This window comes from Scyliorhinus torazame, chromosome 2 (genome assembly GCF_047496885.1).
Source record: "Scyliorhinus torazame isolate Kashiwa2021f chromosome 2, sScyTor2.1, whole genome shotgun sequence".
NCBI classification, from domain to species: domain Eukaryota; kingdom Metazoa; phylum Chordata; class Chondrichthyes; order Carcharhiniformes; family Scyliorhinidae; genus Scyliorhinus; species Scyliorhinus torazame.
In genome coordinates, this window is record NC_092708.1 from 110,681,815 (window position 1) to 110,700,764 (window position 18,950).

The 18,950-nt window shown below is 50.7% G+C and overlaps 1 protein-coding gene across 6 annotated transcripts in view; it reads right to left on the minus strand.

The window, feature by feature from the left end:
• Positions 1–18,950, minus strand: part of LOC140390388 (myosin light chain kinase, smooth muscle-like) — a 612,875-nt gene that overhangs the window by 331,576 nt on the left and 262,349 nt on the right. For all 6 annotated transcript variants that reach the window (XM_072475553.1, XM_072475527.1, XM_072475536.1 and 3 more), the window contains 3 exons: positions 14,801–14,966; positions 5,486–5,507; positions 4,194–5,335 (listed from right to left, as the gene is read on the minus strand). In XM_072475553.1, the coding sequence (XP_072331654.1) occupies positions 4,194–5,335; positions 5,486–5,507; positions 14,801–14,966 (1,330 nt within the window). The remainder of the gene's footprint in view (positions 1–4,193; positions 5,336–5,485; positions 5,508–14,800; positions 14,967–18,950) is intronic.

The following is an 18,950-nucleotide window of genomic DNA, read 5'->3' on the forward strand; positions in this document are numbered from 1 at the left end:
TAGCCCATGGCACCTGGTTGTGCATGGGTCTATGCGCCATGGTAACATTTTCTCCCCTCACCCCCCAAGGAGGCACCTGACGAGGCCCTGCGTGTACTGGCACCACATGTCCTTCCAGGAAGTCCTGGACCGGGCATGCAGGAGGAGACTGCGGATGAGCCGGGAGACTATCGGACACATCTGCCACATGATGGCACACCTGGCACCGCATGTGAGTGTGGGAGCGGTGCCAGGTGTGCCATCATGTAGCAGATGTGTCCGATAGTCTCCCGGCTCATCCGCAGTCTCCTTCTGCATGCCCGGTGGCGTCAGGATGATGGTCGCCCTGAATTTCCATGCAGGTGCTGGAAGCCGGCCATTATCACCTCCACTGGACACTGGCTCTCTGACTGCACCTGAACTATGGGTGGGAATAGATCTTTCAGGAGCCCGGGAGCCGTCTGGGTGGCAGCTGGTTGGTGGGGCCGGGCAGCCCTCTGACCATCTGGCCACTCGGCTGCTCCTACCTCCACCAGCTGTACCGGAACGACTGTCTGGTGCTCACCAGCGAGTGTCCCAGAATCCTCTCCACTAAATTGCCCAGCCGAGGTGATAGTCTCTGAGATGGTGGATGGTGCAGGCGACAGCAGTGCCGGGATGTCTATGTCCGCATTGCACACAAAGTCCGGGTCTCCTGGGTCGTGGTGTGCTGTGTGTCTGTCCCCTGTGATTTTGTCCCCTGGATCGTGGTGTGCTGTTTGTCTGTCCCATGTGTTTCTGTCCCCTGGGTCGTGGTGTCCTGTGTGTCTGTACCCTGGGTCGTGGTGTGCTGTGTGTCTGTCCCATGTGTTTCTGTCCCCTGGGTCGTGATGTCCTGTGTTTCTGTCACCTGGGTCGTGATGTCCTGTGTGTCTGTCCCATGTGTTTCTGTCCCCTGGGTCGTGGTGTCCTGTGTGTCTGTCCCATGTGTTTCTGTCCCCTGGGTAGTGGTGTCCTGTGTGTCTGTCCATGTGTTTCTGTCCCCTGGGTCGTGGTGTCCTGTGTGTGTCCCATATGTTTCTGTCCCCTGGGTCGTGGTGTCCTGTGTGTCTGTCCCATGTGTTTCTGTCCCCTGGGTTGTGGTGTCCTGTGTGTCTGTACCCTGGGTCGTGATGTCCTGTGTGTCTGTCCCATGTGTTTCTGTCCCCTGGGTCGTGGTGTCCTGTGTGTCTGTACCCTGGGTCGTGATGTCCTGTGTGTCTGTCCCATGTGTTTCTGTTCCCTGGGTTGTGGTGTCCTGTGTGTCTGTACCCTGGGTCGTGATGTCCTGTGTGTCTGTCCCATGTGTTTCTGTCCCCTGGGTCGTGGTGTCCTGTGTGTCTGTCCCATGTGTTTCTGTCCCCTGGGTTGTGGTGTCTCATAGAATTTTTAATAGAATTTTACAGTGCAGAAGGAGGCCATTCGGCCCATCGAGTCTGCACGGGCTCTTGGAAAGCGCACCCTACCCAAGGTCAACACCTCCACCCTATCCCCATAACCCAGTAACCCCACCCAACACTAAGGACAATTTTGGACACTAAGGGCAATTTATCATGGCCAATCCACCTAACCCGCACATCTTTGGACTGTGGGAGGAAACCGGAGCACCCGGAGGAAACCCACGCACACACGGGGAGGATGTGCAGACTCCGCACAGACAGTGACCCAAGCCAGAGTCGAACCTGGGACCCTGGAGCTGTGAAGCAATTGTGCGATCCACAAGGCTACCGTGCTGCCCCTGGTGTCCTGTGTGTCTGTACCCTGGGTCGTGCTGTGCTGTGTGTCTGACCCCTGTGTGTTTGTCCCATGGGTCTTGGTGTCCTGGGTAGTCTTGGGCAGAGGGCATGGGTGGGTGCAGCCAAGTGGGTCAAGGTGGGGGTCCGACCATCCCCATGTGGGGGGGTCACATGTGTGCGGAGGTTAGGGGAGTTGGTGCCAGGGGCACAGCGCTGGATACTCACCCTGGCTGCCCTGAGGAGGTTGGGCAGCTTCTTTCGGCACTGGTCAGCTGTCCGGGCCACCGCCCCGACGGCGCTGATGGCGTCGGCCACCTCCGCCCACACACGGCGAACAATGGGGCCTGTTGTTCTGTGGCCTAGCCCAGGGTATAGTATGAGCCTCTTCTCCTCCATGGCATCCAGGAGGGTCTCTAGCTCCCCGCCAACTTGCCTGCGACGGCTGAGTGTGGGGGGGGGAGGATTTTTAACAGGAGCCGTGGCGTCGCATCAATGACGGACCCGTGGTTCCACCCAAGCTAGCCCCTTGTGGGCCGTTGAATAGTCCACCTGGGGGCCCAATGACGCAGTCGTGACAATACCCTGGGCGGGATTCTCTGATCCTGGGATTAAGTGTTGACGCCGTCGTAAATGCCGGAGCATTTTACGAAGGTGTCAACAGGCCCCTTGGATCAGCGATCCTGCGCATAGGGGGCCAGAATGGCAATGGAGCGACTCACGCAGGTCCAGCTGCCGAAACGGGCGTCAGGACGGGCAGCGCGGGTCCACGCATGCCCGCCATGGCCGGAGCAAGTTTGCGCATACGCGTGGGTTTCCGTCTCCGCGCCGGCCCCGACGCAACATGGCGGAGAGCTACAGGGGTCCGGCGCAGAGGAACATAGGCCCCCACTGGGATAAGCCCGTCCGCCGATCGGTACGCCCCGATCGTGGGCCAGACCACCATGGAGGCCCCCCCCCCCCCATAGAGTCGGATACCCCCCTCCCCCCACTCAACCTAACTCGCCGGGCAATCGGCCCATCGTGCGCGGAGAATCAGCGGACTGGCTCACCGCGCCGACTGCGCTGATGTCAATGGCGGTGATTCTCCAGCCGCTGGAGAATCGGCGGACTGGCGTTGGAGCTGCGTCGCGTAATTCGCGCCCCCCCCCCCCCCGGCGATTCTCGGACTCCCTGCGGGGTTGGAAAATCCCACCCCCTGTTTCTGAGACCATGGGCACGATTCTCCGATTTTGAGGCTATGTCCGGAGCATGCGTCTAGTATTACGACCAAAATGTCGATGGCGCCCCCGCACCGATGCTCCGCCTGGTGGGGGGCTAGCAGCTGTGCCACGTAAACCCCCCGGCTTTCCCTACCGATACAGACGGAGAATTGCTGGGTCTGTGGTCGCGCATGTGCACGGCGATGACCTGCAGCGGTCGCGCCGTACACCATGGCGTCGGCTGCGTGCGGACCCAGCCTGCCAGATAGTGCCCCTCTCAAACCCCCTTCGCCATCCCTGAACCACCCCCACCAGTCCCCCCATCCACCAGCGTTTTGAAGGGGGTGGGACATCTGAAAACAGGTGCTGCCACCCGATTTCACCGTCCAAAGGGATCCTCCGGCCATTGTCGAATGTGATTTCAGCGTCGGCAATCAGAGAATCCCGCCCGAAGTGTTAACGCCGACGCAGAATCCGTGGACTTTCACGACAGCAAAACTGGCGCTGAACCTGGATTGATTCAGCAACTGTGGAGGCTAACACCGGCTCAGGTGGAAGACAATCGAATCCAGTGAAAAACGGTGCCGGATTTGCCCGGTCCGTGATTGACACTCGGGAGGCTGACAAGCTGCAGCCGCATTACTTCCCACACACACCATCCCAGCCAACAAGATGGTTGCACAGCTGATGGGTCGGATGGGGCCAGGGGGCACCTAAATGTGTGGCCTGAGGGTACATCCATACACCTCGTGGCACTAAGTTCACAGTTGGCAGTCGGTGAAGAACGGAGCTGCATAGCTGCCTTTTCAGTTGCAGCAATGGTGTTCTGTGCCCTTCCACCCTGACCCCACAGCCACCTCCCGGCCACCACCCACTACTCCCCCCGGACCTGGCAGAAGGCCCCTGGCCAGTGACACAACTGTCAGCAAACTATGTTGGACACTGATGCTGGTTTCATAATTTTTAAAAGCACAAGTAAACCGTGCCCTCGGGAACTCGGCCCAGCTGAGGCGGAGCATCGCAGAGGCCCTGGAGAATACCGGGCCGGGCCCATTAATGACATGCAAACGGTGGTTACTGTACGTACGATCTGGACTGCACTGACGCCGCTATCGAAGTGCTGGAGAATTGCAATTTGCCGTCAGATCAGGGCCCAACATGATTTTAGCCTCAGAACCTACCCGCCACCCAATCGTGTTTCGCAATTTCGGTGTCAGCCAACAAAGGATACTGCCCATGATATTTTCCTTTGCTCACTTACTTTTACATGTGAACTTGACCTCTTCACCCTCTGCCACTGCCTGGTTTTGAGGATAAGTAAGGAAGTCCGGGGGTGATCCTCTGGTTGCGGATTTGTGTTCTGTAATCTTTCTGCTTTCCTCTTGCAGTTTCCCAGCACCTGTCTGTGAATGTGGGATAACCTTCTTACAGTCTTCTGGCTGCCTTCCTGAAACATCCTTTCTTTCAATGATTGGCTGTTCTTCCATCTTGTGTGACTGAAGCATCAGAGGACTCTTGGATTTCTGGTGGTTTTGGCTTGTTAAACTTTGTGTTTTCTGTTGGTTGGGGCCTGTTGTAATGCTTTGAATTTTTTGTGTGGAGGGGGCTATTGCAATGCTATTGCCTCTCTGTTGGGTGGGGGCTATTGGAGTACTTTGGGTTTTCTGTAGGATGTGGCTTGTTGCAGTTGTTTGGTTTTTGTGTAGGGCTGTGGATGTTGTAACTTGCATTTTCTGTAGATTTAGGGTTTGTGCAGTTTGGGTTTTCTGTAGGTTTGTGGGTAGTGTAGTTTGGATTTTCTGTATGTTTGGGGTTAGTGCAGTTTGGCTTTTCTGTAGGTTTGGGGTTGGTGCAGTTTGGATTTTCTGTAGGTTTGGGGTTTGTGCAGTTTGGATTTTCTGTAGGTTTGGGGTTGGTGCAGCTTGGGTTTTCTGTAGGGTTGGGAATGTTGTTGCTTGGGTTTTCAGTAGATTTGGGGTTGTTGTATTTTGGGGTATCTGCAGGGTGGATGTTGTTGAAGTAATTTGGGTTTTGTGTTGGCTGGGGCCTGTAGTAGTAGTGTGGGCTTTGTGTTGTATTAGCATTTTCTTTATTTCTACTTTTGATTCTTGAAGTGTTACAGTATTTAGTGCTTTTTGTTGGAGCGTGACTTTTTTTATTTCCGTCTTTGGTTCTGAATGACTCTTGTTTTCTTCAATTGACTTTTCTATTCTCTGTTCAATCTCTGGTTTCTGTTTCTCAGAGGCTGCTACAGTATGGTTCACCACCTTTAAACTTTCCTTGGCTTGAATGGTGACTGTGCATGCCCTCTCTTTTTCCAATCGGACACCATTTGCAGTTGTCTGTTTAGTTTCCAGAGGTTCAAGAGTTTTGGCTCCATTGTTTCCTTGCTGTACTGATGCACTATTAATGAACACAAAATCTTGTTATTCCATTGATCGTTTCACCCACGGATTAACAGACTGATACCATACAAAGACAAGTAAAGAAACAAACAGGTTTACAGATGTGTGATATCTGGGAGTCGCAATGTTGCTTGAAGCATATACTTACATTTCAGGTGTTGAACCCATTCCTGAAAAAGAAAAGAAATGGAAAAGTCACTTGAACGTCAATTGTTTGCAACAAATTGATACTTCTGTTTCACTGTAAGGTTTATAAATAAATATTCATCAAAAAACCATATTATTCTAATTTGATTGGAACCAGTTTTACAAAAATGCAAATATCTGTGGGTGACATCTGACATGAGGCTCTGGCATTCTGACTGACTCTTGTAATGAGAAATCTGATATGTGCAGCTTATTTTTCTATAGTGGGTGATACTGCGAAGGGAACATACTAAAGCAGAAGATTCAAAATAAAGTGGAGTACATGGTCAATGAAATAGGTAGACCAACATGGAGGAAGTTATATTAGTGAGGTCTTGTACTAAATCCACCGAGGAAAGCCTCATTCAAGGCAGTTATGTCCGCTGCAGTAAGATGCACCCATCAATGTTGTGCGAGATAACACCTGAAACTTCTTAAAACAGTGAGAGTCATTGTTTAGATTTTCACGGCAATGAGCTTGAAGTGATACTATGGTAAGCAGCACAGAAGTCCATTCAGCCCATCGTGTTCACACTGACTTATTGCAAGAGCTACTCAGCCAGTGGCACTCCATTGTTTTTTCCCGTACAAATGTTCTCCCTTCATATAATTATTTAATTCTGTTTTCAAAGCTACGATTGAATCTGCCTCTGCCACAGACTCAGGCAGAGCATTCCAATCACAGCATAAAAAGCATTTCCTCATCCCATTTCAATGATTTCTGCACATTCACCCCGATGTATCTCTTTCTACTTCTCTGTATTAGCCTGGTGTGTGATCCCCCCTATCCACCAGCCTCTGTCTATCTTCTTGACATCTATCGCTGTTCTCCTCACACTTTACAACACTTCCAAATCTAGGGGCTGAATTTTGTGCATACCAAAGTCCTCCCCCACCCCAACATTTCTGACAGGTCCACGGGAGGGAACCAAAACTAACGAGGACCATTTGAACAAACAAGCCCCATTTTGGTTGTTGCAAAAATCTTAACCCACAGTGTGGGAGTGACATATTGATGGTGTCAACACAAATGCTCTTGAAGGGCAGATTAGCTCTGTTGAAGTGACATTATCTGAATTTAAAAAAAATCTTCCCCTCTTTAAACATGAAAAAACAGGCATAAGGGGCGAAATTCTCCCCCAACGGCTGGATGCCCGCCGACTGGCGCCAAAGCCGGCGCCAATCAGACGGGCATCGCGCCGGCCCAAAGGTGTGGAAGTCTCCGCATCTTTGGCGGCCTAGCCCCAACATTGAGGGGCTAGGCCGGCGCCGGAGGGATTTCCGCCCCGCCAGCTGGCGGAAATGGCGTTTGTTGCCCCGCCAGCTGGCGCGGAACTGCGGCGCATGCGCGGGAGCGTCAGCGGCCGCTGTCAGTTTCCCAGCGCATGCGCGGGAGCGTCAGCGGCCGCTGTCAGTTTCCCAGCGCATGCGCGGGAGCGTCAGCGGCCGCTGTCAGTTTCCCGCGCATGCGCAGTGGGGAGAGTCTCTTCCGCCTCCGCCATGGTGGAGGCCGTGGCGGAGGCGGAAGGGAAAGAGTGCCCCCACGGCACAGGCCCGCCCGCGACTCGGTGGGCCCCGATCGCGGGCCAGGCCACCGTGGGGGCACCCCCCGGGGTCAGATCGCCCCGCGCACCCCCCCAGGACTCCGGAGCCCGCCCACGCCGCCTGGTCCCGCCGGTAAATACCAGGTTTAATTTACGCCGGCGGGACAGGCAATTCCTGGGCGGGACTTCGGCCCATCCGGGCCGGAGAATCCAGTGGGGGGTCCCGCCAACCGGCGCGGCCGGATTCCCGCCCCCGCCCAATCTCCGGGAGCGGAGACTTCGGCGGGGGCAGGGGCGGGATTCACGGCGGCCAACTGCCATTCTCCGACCCGGCGGGGGGTCGGAGAATGACGCCCAAGATGTCAGTGACAGTTAAAAACGCCCTCTGCTGAGCAGAGGGTGTAGCCACTGGGTGTAGTTTGGAAAGAAACAGCATCATCTGGTCATGAAGATTGAATAAACTCTTTTGTTCACATTTCCCCAAGGGATTATGTTATTATGAATACGCAACCAAGTTTCAAAAGCCACAATTTTCTCCACTGGGAGGTCTGAATTCACAGTGTTATTGACAGTCTTTGATGTGGGGTCTGAAAATGCAGGATGTGGGGCAGAAAATAAATCAGGAGATCGAGAAAGCATGTAAAAAAGGCAATATCACAATAACCATGGGCGACTTCAATATGCACGTGGACTGGGAAAATCAGGTTGGTAGTGGATCCCAAGAAAAGGAATTTGTGGAATGTTTAAGAGATGTTTTTTTGGAGCAGCTTGTGGTAGAGCCCTCGAGGGAACAGGCAATTCTGGATTTGGTGATGTGTAATGAGGCAGACTTGATTAGGGATTTTAAGCTGAAGGAACCCTTAGGGGGCAGTGACCACAATATGATAGAATTTACCCTGCAGTTTGAGAGGGAGAAGCTGGAGTCAGATGTAACGGTATTACAATTAAATAAGGGTAACTACAAAGACTTGAGGGAGGATCTGGCCAGAGTTGATTGGAAAAGGAGCCGAGCAGGGAAGACAGTGGAACAGCAATGGCAGGAGGTTTTGGGGGTTATTCTGGAGGCACAGCAGAAATTCATCCCAAGGAGTAAGAAACATCCTAAGGGCAGGACAAGGCATTCATGGTTGACAAAGGAAGTCAAGGACAGCATAAAAGCAAAAGAAAAAGCATACAAAGTGGCAAGGATTAGTGGGAAGCCAGAGGACTGGGAAGCATTTAAAAGTGAGCATCGGACAACTAAAAAAGCAATAAGGGGAGAGAAGATGAAATATGAGTGTAGGTTAGCTAGCAATATAAAAGCAGATAGGAAGAGTTTCTTTCTATATATAAAAGGTAAGAGAGAGGCAAAAATAGACGTTGGACCACTGGAAAACGTGGCTGGAGAATAATAGGAAACAAAGAAATGGCAGAGGAACTGAATAGTTACTTTGCATCAGTCTTCATGGTGGAAGACACCAGGGGGATGCCAGAGTTCCAGGAGAATCAGGGGGCAGAGGTGAGTGCAGTGGCCATCACTAAGGAGAAGGTTCCTTGAAACTGAAAGGTCTAAAGGTGGATAAGTCGCCTGGACCGGATGGTCTACTGGAGGCAGGAAAGGTCTCAGAGGACTGGAAAGTGGCTAATGTAACACCACTGTTTAAGAAGGGAGAGAGGCAGAAGACGCGAAATTATAGGCCGGTTAGCCTGACTTCGGTCATTGGTAAGATTTTAGAGTCTGTTTTCAAAGATGATATCACAAAGTACTTGGTAGTGCATGGTAAAATAGGACTGAGTCAGCACGGCTTTGTCAAAGGGAGGTCATGTCTGACAAATCTGTTAGAGTTCTTTGAGGAGGTAACAAGGAAGTTGGACAAAGGAGAACCAGTTGACATGATTTATTTAGATTTCCAGAAGGCCTTTGACAAGGTGCTGCATAGGAGATTGTTAAATAAGTTAAGAGCCCATGGTGTTGAGGATAAGATCCTGGCATGGGTAGAGGATTGGCTGACTGGCAGAAAGCAGAAAGTGAGGATAAAGGGGTCTTTTTCAGGGTGGCAGCCGGTGACTAGTGGTGTGCCTCAGGGGTCTGTGCTTGGACCACAACTTTTTACAATATGCATTAATGATCTGGAAGAAGGAACTGAAGGCACTGGTGCTAAGCTTGTAGATGATACAAAGATCTGTAGAGGGACAGGTAGTATTGAGGAAGCTGGGGGGGGGGGGCTGCAGAAGGATTTGGGCAGGCTAGGAGAGCGGGCAATGAAGTGGCAAATGAAATACAACATGGAAAAGTGTGAGGTTATGCACTTTGGAAGGAGGAATTTAGGCATAGACTATTTTCTAAATCGGGAAATGCTTCGGAAATCAGAAGCACAAAGGGACTTGGGAGTCCTTGTTCATGATTCTCTTCAGGTTAATGTGCGGGTTCAGTCGACATTTAAGAAGGCAAATGCAATGTTAGCATTCATATCATGAGGGCTAGAATACAAGGCCAGGGTTGTACTTCTGAGGCTGTATAAGGCTCTGGTTAGACCCCATTTGGAGTATTATGAGCAGTTTTGGGCCCTGTATCGAAGGAAGGATGTGCTGGCCTTGGATAAGGCCCAGAGGACGTTCACAAGAATGATCCCTGGAATGAAGAACTTGGAGGAAAAACTGGAACCAGAGGAAACCATCTCAGACTAAAGGGACAATCCTTCAAAACAGAGATGAGGAGGAATTTCTTCAGCCAGAAGGTGGTGAATCTGTGGAACTCTTTGTCGCAGAAGGCTATGGAGGCCAAATCACTGAGTGTCTTTAAGACAGAGATAGATAGGTTCTTGATTAATAAGGAGATCAGGGGTTATGGGGAGATGGCAGGAGAATGGAGATGAAAAAATATCAGCCATGATTATGGTCTTATGGTCTGAATAGAGGTGTTTGTTCTTCCATTTTCATCTTCATTTTGTTTTTTTAAGAGATTGATCACTTGAGGAGATTTAAAAGCTTTGAAGCAATTTTATGAATGAGAGATTTTGAGTATCAAGTGGATATGAGTGAGAACTATGCAGATTGTTAGAAGTTTATTTTTTTTAACCTTCCCATGGCTCCTTTGGTCAGTCCATGAAAAATACTGGGTGAGTAGGTGTTGAGGGGGTACAGGGATATGTTGGGGCATTGGAAGTGAGTGGACGTCATTTGTTGGCATGGAGGAGCCATGGGGAGTCGGTCGGCTTGTGGTGGGGAATGAGGGGTTGAGGGTTAGAGGGATAACAGCATCAAAAACAACTGGGACAGAATTGCAGAGAACTGGGGCAGGTCTTACAGCCAACCCACCTTGGCCACTGTAGCCACCTAGGATCTAATTTCAGCCTAGGGTTTTGCACGCCCCACTCGATCCTTTCCCTGCATCCCCAGACTGAAAATTTAATCTAATGTGGTCCTATATATCGAGGCATGTCTACCGGTTGGGAAGTTTCCCCACATTCAAGGCTATGTTCTGTTAACATTCAAGGCTATGGGCTAAGTGTTAGCAAATGGGATCACGCACCCAGGTCAGATGTCTTTCATGCGTCGGTGTAGATTTAATGGGCCGAAGGGCCTCTTCTGCAATGTATTATTCTGTGATTCTGTGACCAGAGCTACTCATTTCAGTGGCAAAAATCCAGCTGTAGGTCATTAACATAAATCAAGAAAAGTAGAGTTTCTAACACCAAACCCTGGAGTACCCCATTTATGCCTTTCTCCAGTCTAAAAAACAACCATCACTACTGCTGTCAATTTCTTGTCACTAAGCCAACCTCCTATCTATGCTCCCACTGTCCCTTTTATTCCTTGGGCTTCAATTTTGCTGATAGTCCTATTCTGTGGAACTTTGTCAATTGTTGTTCCTTCCCTCAGTATCCAATGCATCCAAGTATACCACATCAACTGTATTACCCTTACTACCCTTCACTGTTGCTTCAACGGAAAATTAATTAAGCACAATTTTCCTTTAGGAAATCCAAGCTCGATTTTCTTAATTTGTCCAAGCGACTGCTAATTTTGTCCTGGATTATAATTTCTAAAAGCTTTCTCGTCACTGACAATAACTGACTGAACTTTAGCAATTGGCTTTATCCTCACACTATTTTTCTGAACAAGCGTGTAACATTTTCAATTCTCCAGTGTTCTGGCACCAGCAGCGTATCTGAGGAGGAATTGGAATATTATGACCGGTGTCTCTCCAATTTCCACCCTTACTTCCCTCAGTATCCAATGCAACTGTGCAGCCAGCCTTTTTACCACCTCCTAATTATAATTTTTCAGGCTGTTCCCTGCCCAAACTAATTCCTCTTCCAACATGACTTTGGCAACATCTTCTTCCCTGGTAAAGACAGATGCAAAGTAATTATTTAAGACCTCAGTCATGCCCCTCTCCCTCCATATGTAAATCCCTTTTTTGGTTTGTAATTGGTCCACTTCTCCTTTTCCCACTCTTTCATTTGTTATATGTTTATAGAAGACTGTTGGATTCCCTTTTAAGTTGGCTGTCAGTCTCTTCTCACGCTGTCTCTTTGCTACTCTTATTTCTTTTTCCACTGCCTCTCCAAACCGTCCATATTTAGCCTGGCTTTCATTGGATTATTATCCAAACATCTGCCATGCGTGCCCTTCTGTTTCACAAGTTTATATTTAGAGAGCTGAAATGTTTTCACAGTTTAGTGAACTGAATTTATGGCAAAATTTAGGCCCAATTTGAGATCTTCCCCGTTTCCTGCCGGAATGTAATCAGGTTCACGCCCAGAAAGGTGAAATGGCTGTATGATCTTCGCCAGAACTCTGAAATTGCACAGAGTGCAGTTTAATCAAGTGAGAAAAGGCGAGCGCGATTCTCCGATCGCGGGACAGAGTGTCTGTGCCGTCGTGAACGCGTTTCACGACGGCGCAAAATGGGTGCGGGCACTAGCGATTCTGGCCCCCACAGGGGGCCAGCACGGCGCTGCTGCGGTTCACGTCACTCCAGAATCACTTCCTGGCGCGCACTGGGGGCAGCGCCAACCCGTGCATGCGCAGTGGCGAAGCGCCAACCCGCGCATGCATGGTGGCTTTACGGAACGCGCCAGCACCGACCCAACATGGCACAGGGGTTCTGGGGCTGGACGCACAACAAAGTAGGCCCGGGGGGGGGAAGAGCCCGGAGGGGGGGGAAGAGGTGGGCCCCGATCCTAGGCCAGACCCCATTGGAGGCCCCCCCCCCCCCCGGGGAAGGAGCCCCACCCCCAACAGGCCACCCCCGACCCTTTGCGCAGAGTTCCCGCTGGCAGCGACCAGTGTGGACGGCGCCGGCGGGATTCTGCTTTTTCCGCGCGGCCACACGGCCCATCCGGGCTGGAGAATCGGTGGCACGGCCTCGTACAGCAGCCCGCGACCGGCGCCACGCCAAACGCGCCGGCGCAAATGCCGCCGATTTTCCGCACCTCGGAGAGTCGCGCAACGGCGGCGGGGCAGCATGGCGCGGTTGCGGCGATTCTCCGGCCCGGCACGGGGCTGGGAGAATCGCGCCCTGGATCTGTGATGCCAATGCTATTCTCACCTGATCCAACAATTTTGGGAGAATTCCACCCATAGACTTCCCCTTCAGCTCTAAAGTTTATTGTCTATACTGTTTCCATTACAATTTTCAAGATAACAATTTTCTAGATGAAAACGAGAATCAAAAATATAAGCTCGAAGTCCAAATTGCAGGGGAGATCAAAGGTCACAGAGAGTAAAAGAATGCTATAATCTTGGAAAGTACGAACATAAGGTCAATATGGCTGCAGCTATAAATTGAAAAAGGGTCACCTTTCTTAAGAATGGGATGAAATTATGGATGTTTTCAAGGGGAAGTAATGGTAGACTGGGAGTAACAGCAATGGATAATGCTGGTTAGAAGTGCCAAGAGTACGAAGATCTAAAATAGAATGGAGAAGTGTGAAAATGTCTTTACCAAGGGCAAGATGACTAGAAAATGGAATGAACAACTTTTTCTTTCGGCAAATTTGCAGGTTTACTGCTAGAACAATTTACGGTGAAATGGATGGCTCGTAGAAGTTGCAAGAGAGAGTATTTGCTGGAGGGAGAGGAAGATAGCCATTAGTACTTAGGTTCAATAGAGGTGTACTCAGCAACACTCACAGTGGATATGTGAAGATTAAACTTAACGTTAACTTGATGTTTCCGATTGGATGATTAAGGTGCCTAACATAAATGGGCAGGGATGTTATATGAGTTGTAAGTTAACTCACATTTGAAAATTACTGTCCAATTCTTTTATACAACTGGGGTTTGCTAAATTTCTTTATTTTTGTTCAATAACTGTCTCAGGAAAAACCATGAATTTGGTTGAAGGTTCTTGTGCTGATCCTTAGTAAACTGGGATTGGTAGCGATGAACAAACAGTGAAGAGTGCAGTCATATTGTTTTCTTGGAAGTACACTGGAAATCATTAAAGGAAGACTGAACATAAGGATTATCTGTTCTGTCCCAGGGGCTCACTTTGTATTGCATCTTAAACCGATATTTAATATACAATAGACAGATTTCTGCTGATGGAAGCAACTCCTCATTTGGAATGTGTAGTGAGGCTACAAAAAGGAGCAGTTAGCATTTCTGCAGGAACTGAGGGCGGGATTCTGTGATCCTGAGGCTAAGTGTTGACGCCGTCGGAAAAGCCATCGCGTTTCTCGACAGTGTCAACATGGCCTCAGGATCAGCAATTCTGGCCTCCACAAGGGCCAGCACGGCACTGGAGCGGTTCACGCCGCTCCAGCTGCAGATCCCGGTGTCAACTGGGCGCCGCGGAGTCCACGCATGCGCAGAGGCACTGGCGCCAACGCGCGCATGCGCTGTGGCTCCCTTCAGTGTGCCGGCCCCGACGCAACACGCGCAGGGCTACAGCGGCTAGCGCGGAAGAAAGGAGGCCCCCAGCCAGGGAGGCCGGCCCGCCGATTGGTGGGTGCTGATCGCGGCCAGGCCACATCGGAGGCCCCCCCCTGGGGTCGGAACCCCCCTCCCCCCTCACAGGCCGCCCCCCCCGACCCTTCCACGCCAGGTTCCCGCCAGCTGAGAGCAGGTGTGGACGACACCGGTGGGACTCGGCTTTTTTATGACGGCCGCTTGGCCCATCCCGGGCCGAGAATCAGTGGGGGGCCACATAGAGCAGCCCCCGACCGGCACCGCGCCAACCACACCGGCGCCAATGCCGCCAATTCTCCGCTCTGCGGAGAATCGCGTGCCGGCATCGGGGCGGCGTGGCGCGATTCGCGCCGGTCACGGGGATTCTCCTGCCCGGCCCCGGGCTGAGAGAATCCCGCCCAGTATTCTGTTCATTTTCATTTTCCTGAGGTAAAGAAATTAGCATTGCAATGATTACTTTGTACAGATCATGCATTAGGACGTTTAGAGTTCTAAACCCAGAATTGAAAGAAAGAAAATAATTCTCTATATTGCCTCCAGATGTGGAATGTGGTTACAGATCATGCAGGCTCAAAAGACAGGCCTAAATCAAATTATTCAATGACAATATAAAGCCTGATCGAGATTTTAAAGTTAAAAGGAATTGGAAGCCACTTTATTTTAAGCAGCATTTGATCAGTGCACTTTTGTAATCTCAAAATTAATAGTGGTGGATTGTGATCTTTTTTCCTCCAGTTAAAATATCAATGTTATGAGATGACTAAATACATGAAGGATTTATGAAGAGTCAGGAAGACAAATTTCTGAAAAATAGGCCAAAATGGCATTCATACTTTGAAGTATAAGCTCGACAGTTGCCATTGCTTTTCCAGAATTATTCATCAATAAACACACATAGTTTCCAGCGTCCTCTGCCTGGACAGCTCGGATTTCCAAACAGTGAATCCCAGACTTCTCAAACATGTTGAAATGATCACTTTGTTGCAGCTCTGTATCACCCTGGGGAAAAGAAGAATTTTATGTTATTAACCAAATAGTTATTGCTGTTTTCTGAAAGCAATTTTGAAAAATTCTCGGCAAACAGCATATTAACTCATTGTAACTGTCCTACTGCGGACGTTTGTCCTTACTTCAATACTTCATAGAACATTACAGCGCAGTACAGGCCCTTCGGCCCTCGATGTTGCGCCGACCTGTGAAACCACTCTAAAGCCCATCTACACTATTCCCTTATCATCATTATGTTTATCCACTGACCATCATGATTCAGCCAGTCTTCATTCGTACTATTGTCTCAGTGGTGTTGTCATGCGGCAAGCCTGTTCTTCAGATAGACTTCTCATTAAAGAAAACTAATAGTCAAGGGATGAATTTACTTGCTTCCTAACAACTTCCGTGGTCACTTGCTCAGAGTTGTCTGCAATGTGTTCCGCTGGGTTCTGTCATTTATTCTGTGGACATAATCATTCGTACAGTCCTCTCTCTGAATTTCAGATGATCAATGCTCCACTAGACACAGTAACTATGGGAATAATTTACTTGTAACTAACTGTAGAAAAGATTTTTGTTCCAGCCAATAAAAGCCTTAAACCACAAGGAACATTTGGTACAGTTGAAGAGACCAATAAACACACATGTCTGTGTCACCCTAGTTTGCACTGATGTGCTACTGGTACTTCATCTTCTACAAGAAAGGCCTCCTTACTTGCTAATGTTTGCTGCATAAGTGTATTCTGAATCTTTCTCACTCTTGAAATAAATCTAGTAAAGTCAACTGTCCTCAATTTATTCATCAGATTTCTCATGAAGCGCAATTCCTAGGGATGAGAAAAACTTGCACAATGAAGTTCCTGCTGGAAAATCTGCCTTCTGTAAGCTGAGCATAGTTGTGGGGTCATCCAAACAACCAGTGAAATATATATTGTGGAAGCAAGGGTTTACACAAAGATATTTAAAGCAATTAAATACGTGTGATGAACGGTTACTGTACTACTGTACCCTTGTCATCATGTAAGGTGATGTCCCCTTTAAGACTGGGCTTGGAACCCTGGGGGATTCCGCTCCGGCTCCGCCCACCTGGGAGCCGTATATAAGGGGCCGCCTTGTGGGCGGCACCCAGTAAGCACCCGTCTCGGCACCAGGCTAGTTCTTAGCGTATTAAAGCCTTCTGTACCGTTTTACTCTCTAAGCGTCGTTATTGAGGATACAACAATATGAATTAAAATATATAATCAGCCTTGCACACTGATCTCCCTTCTACATTTTCCAGAAACACATCGGGCGTCATTCTCCGACCCCCCGCCGGGTCGGAGAATGGCCGTTGACCGCCGTGAATCCCGCCCCCGCCCCCGCCGAAGTCTCCGGTACCGGAGATTGGGCGGGGGCGGGAATCGGGCCGTGCCGGTTGGCGGGACCCCCCGCTGGATTCTCTGGCCCGGATGGGCCGAAGTCCCGCCCAGAAATTGCCTGTCCCGCCGGCGTAAATCAAACCTGGTATTTACTGGCGGGACCAGGCGGCGTGGGCGGGCTCCGGGGTCCTGGGGGGGGGGGCGCGGGGCGATCTGGCCCCGGGGGGTGCCCCCACGGTGGCCTGGCCCGCAATCGGGGCCCACTGATCCGCGGGCGGGCCTGTGCCGTGGGGGCACTCTTTCCCTTCCGCCTCCGCCACGGCCTCCACCATGGCGGAGGCGGAAGAGACTCTCCCCACTGCGCATGCACGGGAAACTGACAGCGGCCGCTGACGCTCCCGCGCATGCGCCGGGAAACTGACAGCGGCCGCTGATGCTCCCGCGCATGCGCCGCATTTCCGCGCCAGCTGGCGGGGCAACAAACGCCATTTCCGCCAGCTGGCGGGGCGGAAATCCCTCCGCCGTCGGCCTAGCCCCTCAATGTTGGGGCTAGGCCGCCAAAGATGCGGAGCATTCCGCACCTTTGGGCCGGCGCGATGCCCGTCTGATTGGCGCCGTCTTTGGCGCCAGTCGGTGGACATCCCGCCGTTGGGGGAGAATTTCACCCATCATGTATTTCTTCCAACTCAAAAGACATAACACAGGCAAGTTGAAACTGAATCCTGCTACACTGCTCACTTAAACAGGTATGTTTTGCTTCGATTAAAATTTCTATAAAGCAGGGGTGAAGTGGAAAGAGATAGGGCTGGATTCTCCATCGCCTCACTCCAAAATCTCATTTTGCGTGGGGCGGAGAATCCATTTTTGTGCCCAAATCAGGCCAGCGGCGCTCCCGCAATTCTCTGGTCCCCCGAGAATCGTTCCCGCGCGATTTAAGCGGTGCGACTGTAGGGCCATTGGCAGAGGTCCTTCAAGCGATGCTCCAGTCCTGACTGGCCCAATTCCCGATGGCGTGGTTCTAACCATGTCTGGACGGGCGGGACTCTCGCGTGGCGGCTGTGGACTCAGTCCGCGGCCACCCTGATGGGGGGGGGGGGGGGGGGGGGGGGGTGGAGGGCTCAAGTACCGGGGGGGGGGGGGAGCCTTATGGGCGGCCGGGGCGTCGATCGGGCGGGTTAAATGGAGTGGCACGGGGCAGATCGTTGGGACCTTCTTTGTTGGTCCAAGTCTGCCGGCTGAGTCCGCCATCGTGTTTGGCGCGACCGCTGGAGGCAGCCGCCGTGCGCATGCGCGGTCTCGGAACCGGACGTGCGGGGGCCCGTTCATGCAGCAAAAGCTGCAAGAAGCAGTCGCCTTGCCAGCCCCCTGCAGGTAGGTGAATAGCTCTTAGTTTTTTCAAGGAAAGTCTGGCGTGAAACACCAGCGTTATTACGCCGGCATGGGGACATAGCCCCATTTTTAGAGAATCCAGCCCATAGTCTTGAATAGCACGCATGAGTCTCTATTGTACTTTGATGAGTTAAATGAGAAGGACATGTTCGGAAAGTACATTTTATTCAAAAAGTGAAAAGAAAATTCAGAAGAATTTCGTTTCACTTTAAACAAAACATGAATTTTCAGAGTTTGAATTTCAAAGAGATATACAAAGTCCCTGCTAGGTTATAGCATGACATCTACTTGGAATGTCCTTGATCTGAAAATGGTTCCATTGAAAAAACTTTGGTCCACAACTTCAGAATGACATTAGCATCATAGGGTACAGAGTCCAGCACACGGCTTGTCCTGGTGTTTTTAACTGAGCCATTGTTGATATTAACTCTTGAACTTTCCTGGCTTTCTTCAAGCTCAGAAGATTGGTGCTTAAAATCTAACAATGTTTAGGTTACCCAGGGACCCGGGTTCAATTACGGCCTTGGGTCACTGTCTGTAGAGTTTGCAGTTTCTCCCCGTGTCTGCGTGGGTTTCCTCCAGGTGCTCCGGTTTCCTCCCATAGTCCAAAAATGTGCAGGTTAGGTGGATTGGCCATGCTAAATTGCCCCTCAATGTCCAAAGGTTATGTGGGGTTACTGGGTTACAGAGGTAGGGTGGAGGTATGGGCTTAAGTAGGATGCTCTTTCAGGGACCAGTGTAGACTCGATGGGCCCAATGGCCTCCTTCTGCACTGTAAATTATATGATTCTATGTTTTCCTCCAAATAAATTGAGAAACTATTTGAACAAAAAGTGCTCCACCACCTCTTTTAATTGCCTTTGTAAATTTCACAATGTCAACGTTTGACCAGAATTAACTAGGATTTCAAATTAATAGAAAAGGATATGAATGAGAAAGAAAGAAATTCCCTGGATAAAGGATTTCTCGAACTGCTCTTCAAACAAAGGACTGCTGTAAAGTAAGAAACAAAACAGCAACCGGGGCGAAATTCTCCCCCAACGGCGCGATGTCCGCCGACTGGCGCCAAAGACGGCGCCAATCAGACGGGCATCGCGCCGGCCCAAAGGTGCGGAATGCTCCGCATCTTTGGAGGCCTAGCCCCAACATTGAGGGGCTAGGCCGACACCGGAGGGATTTCCGCCCCGCCAGCTGGCGGAAATGGCGTTTGTTTCCCCGCCAGCTGGCGCGGAAGTGCGGCGCATGC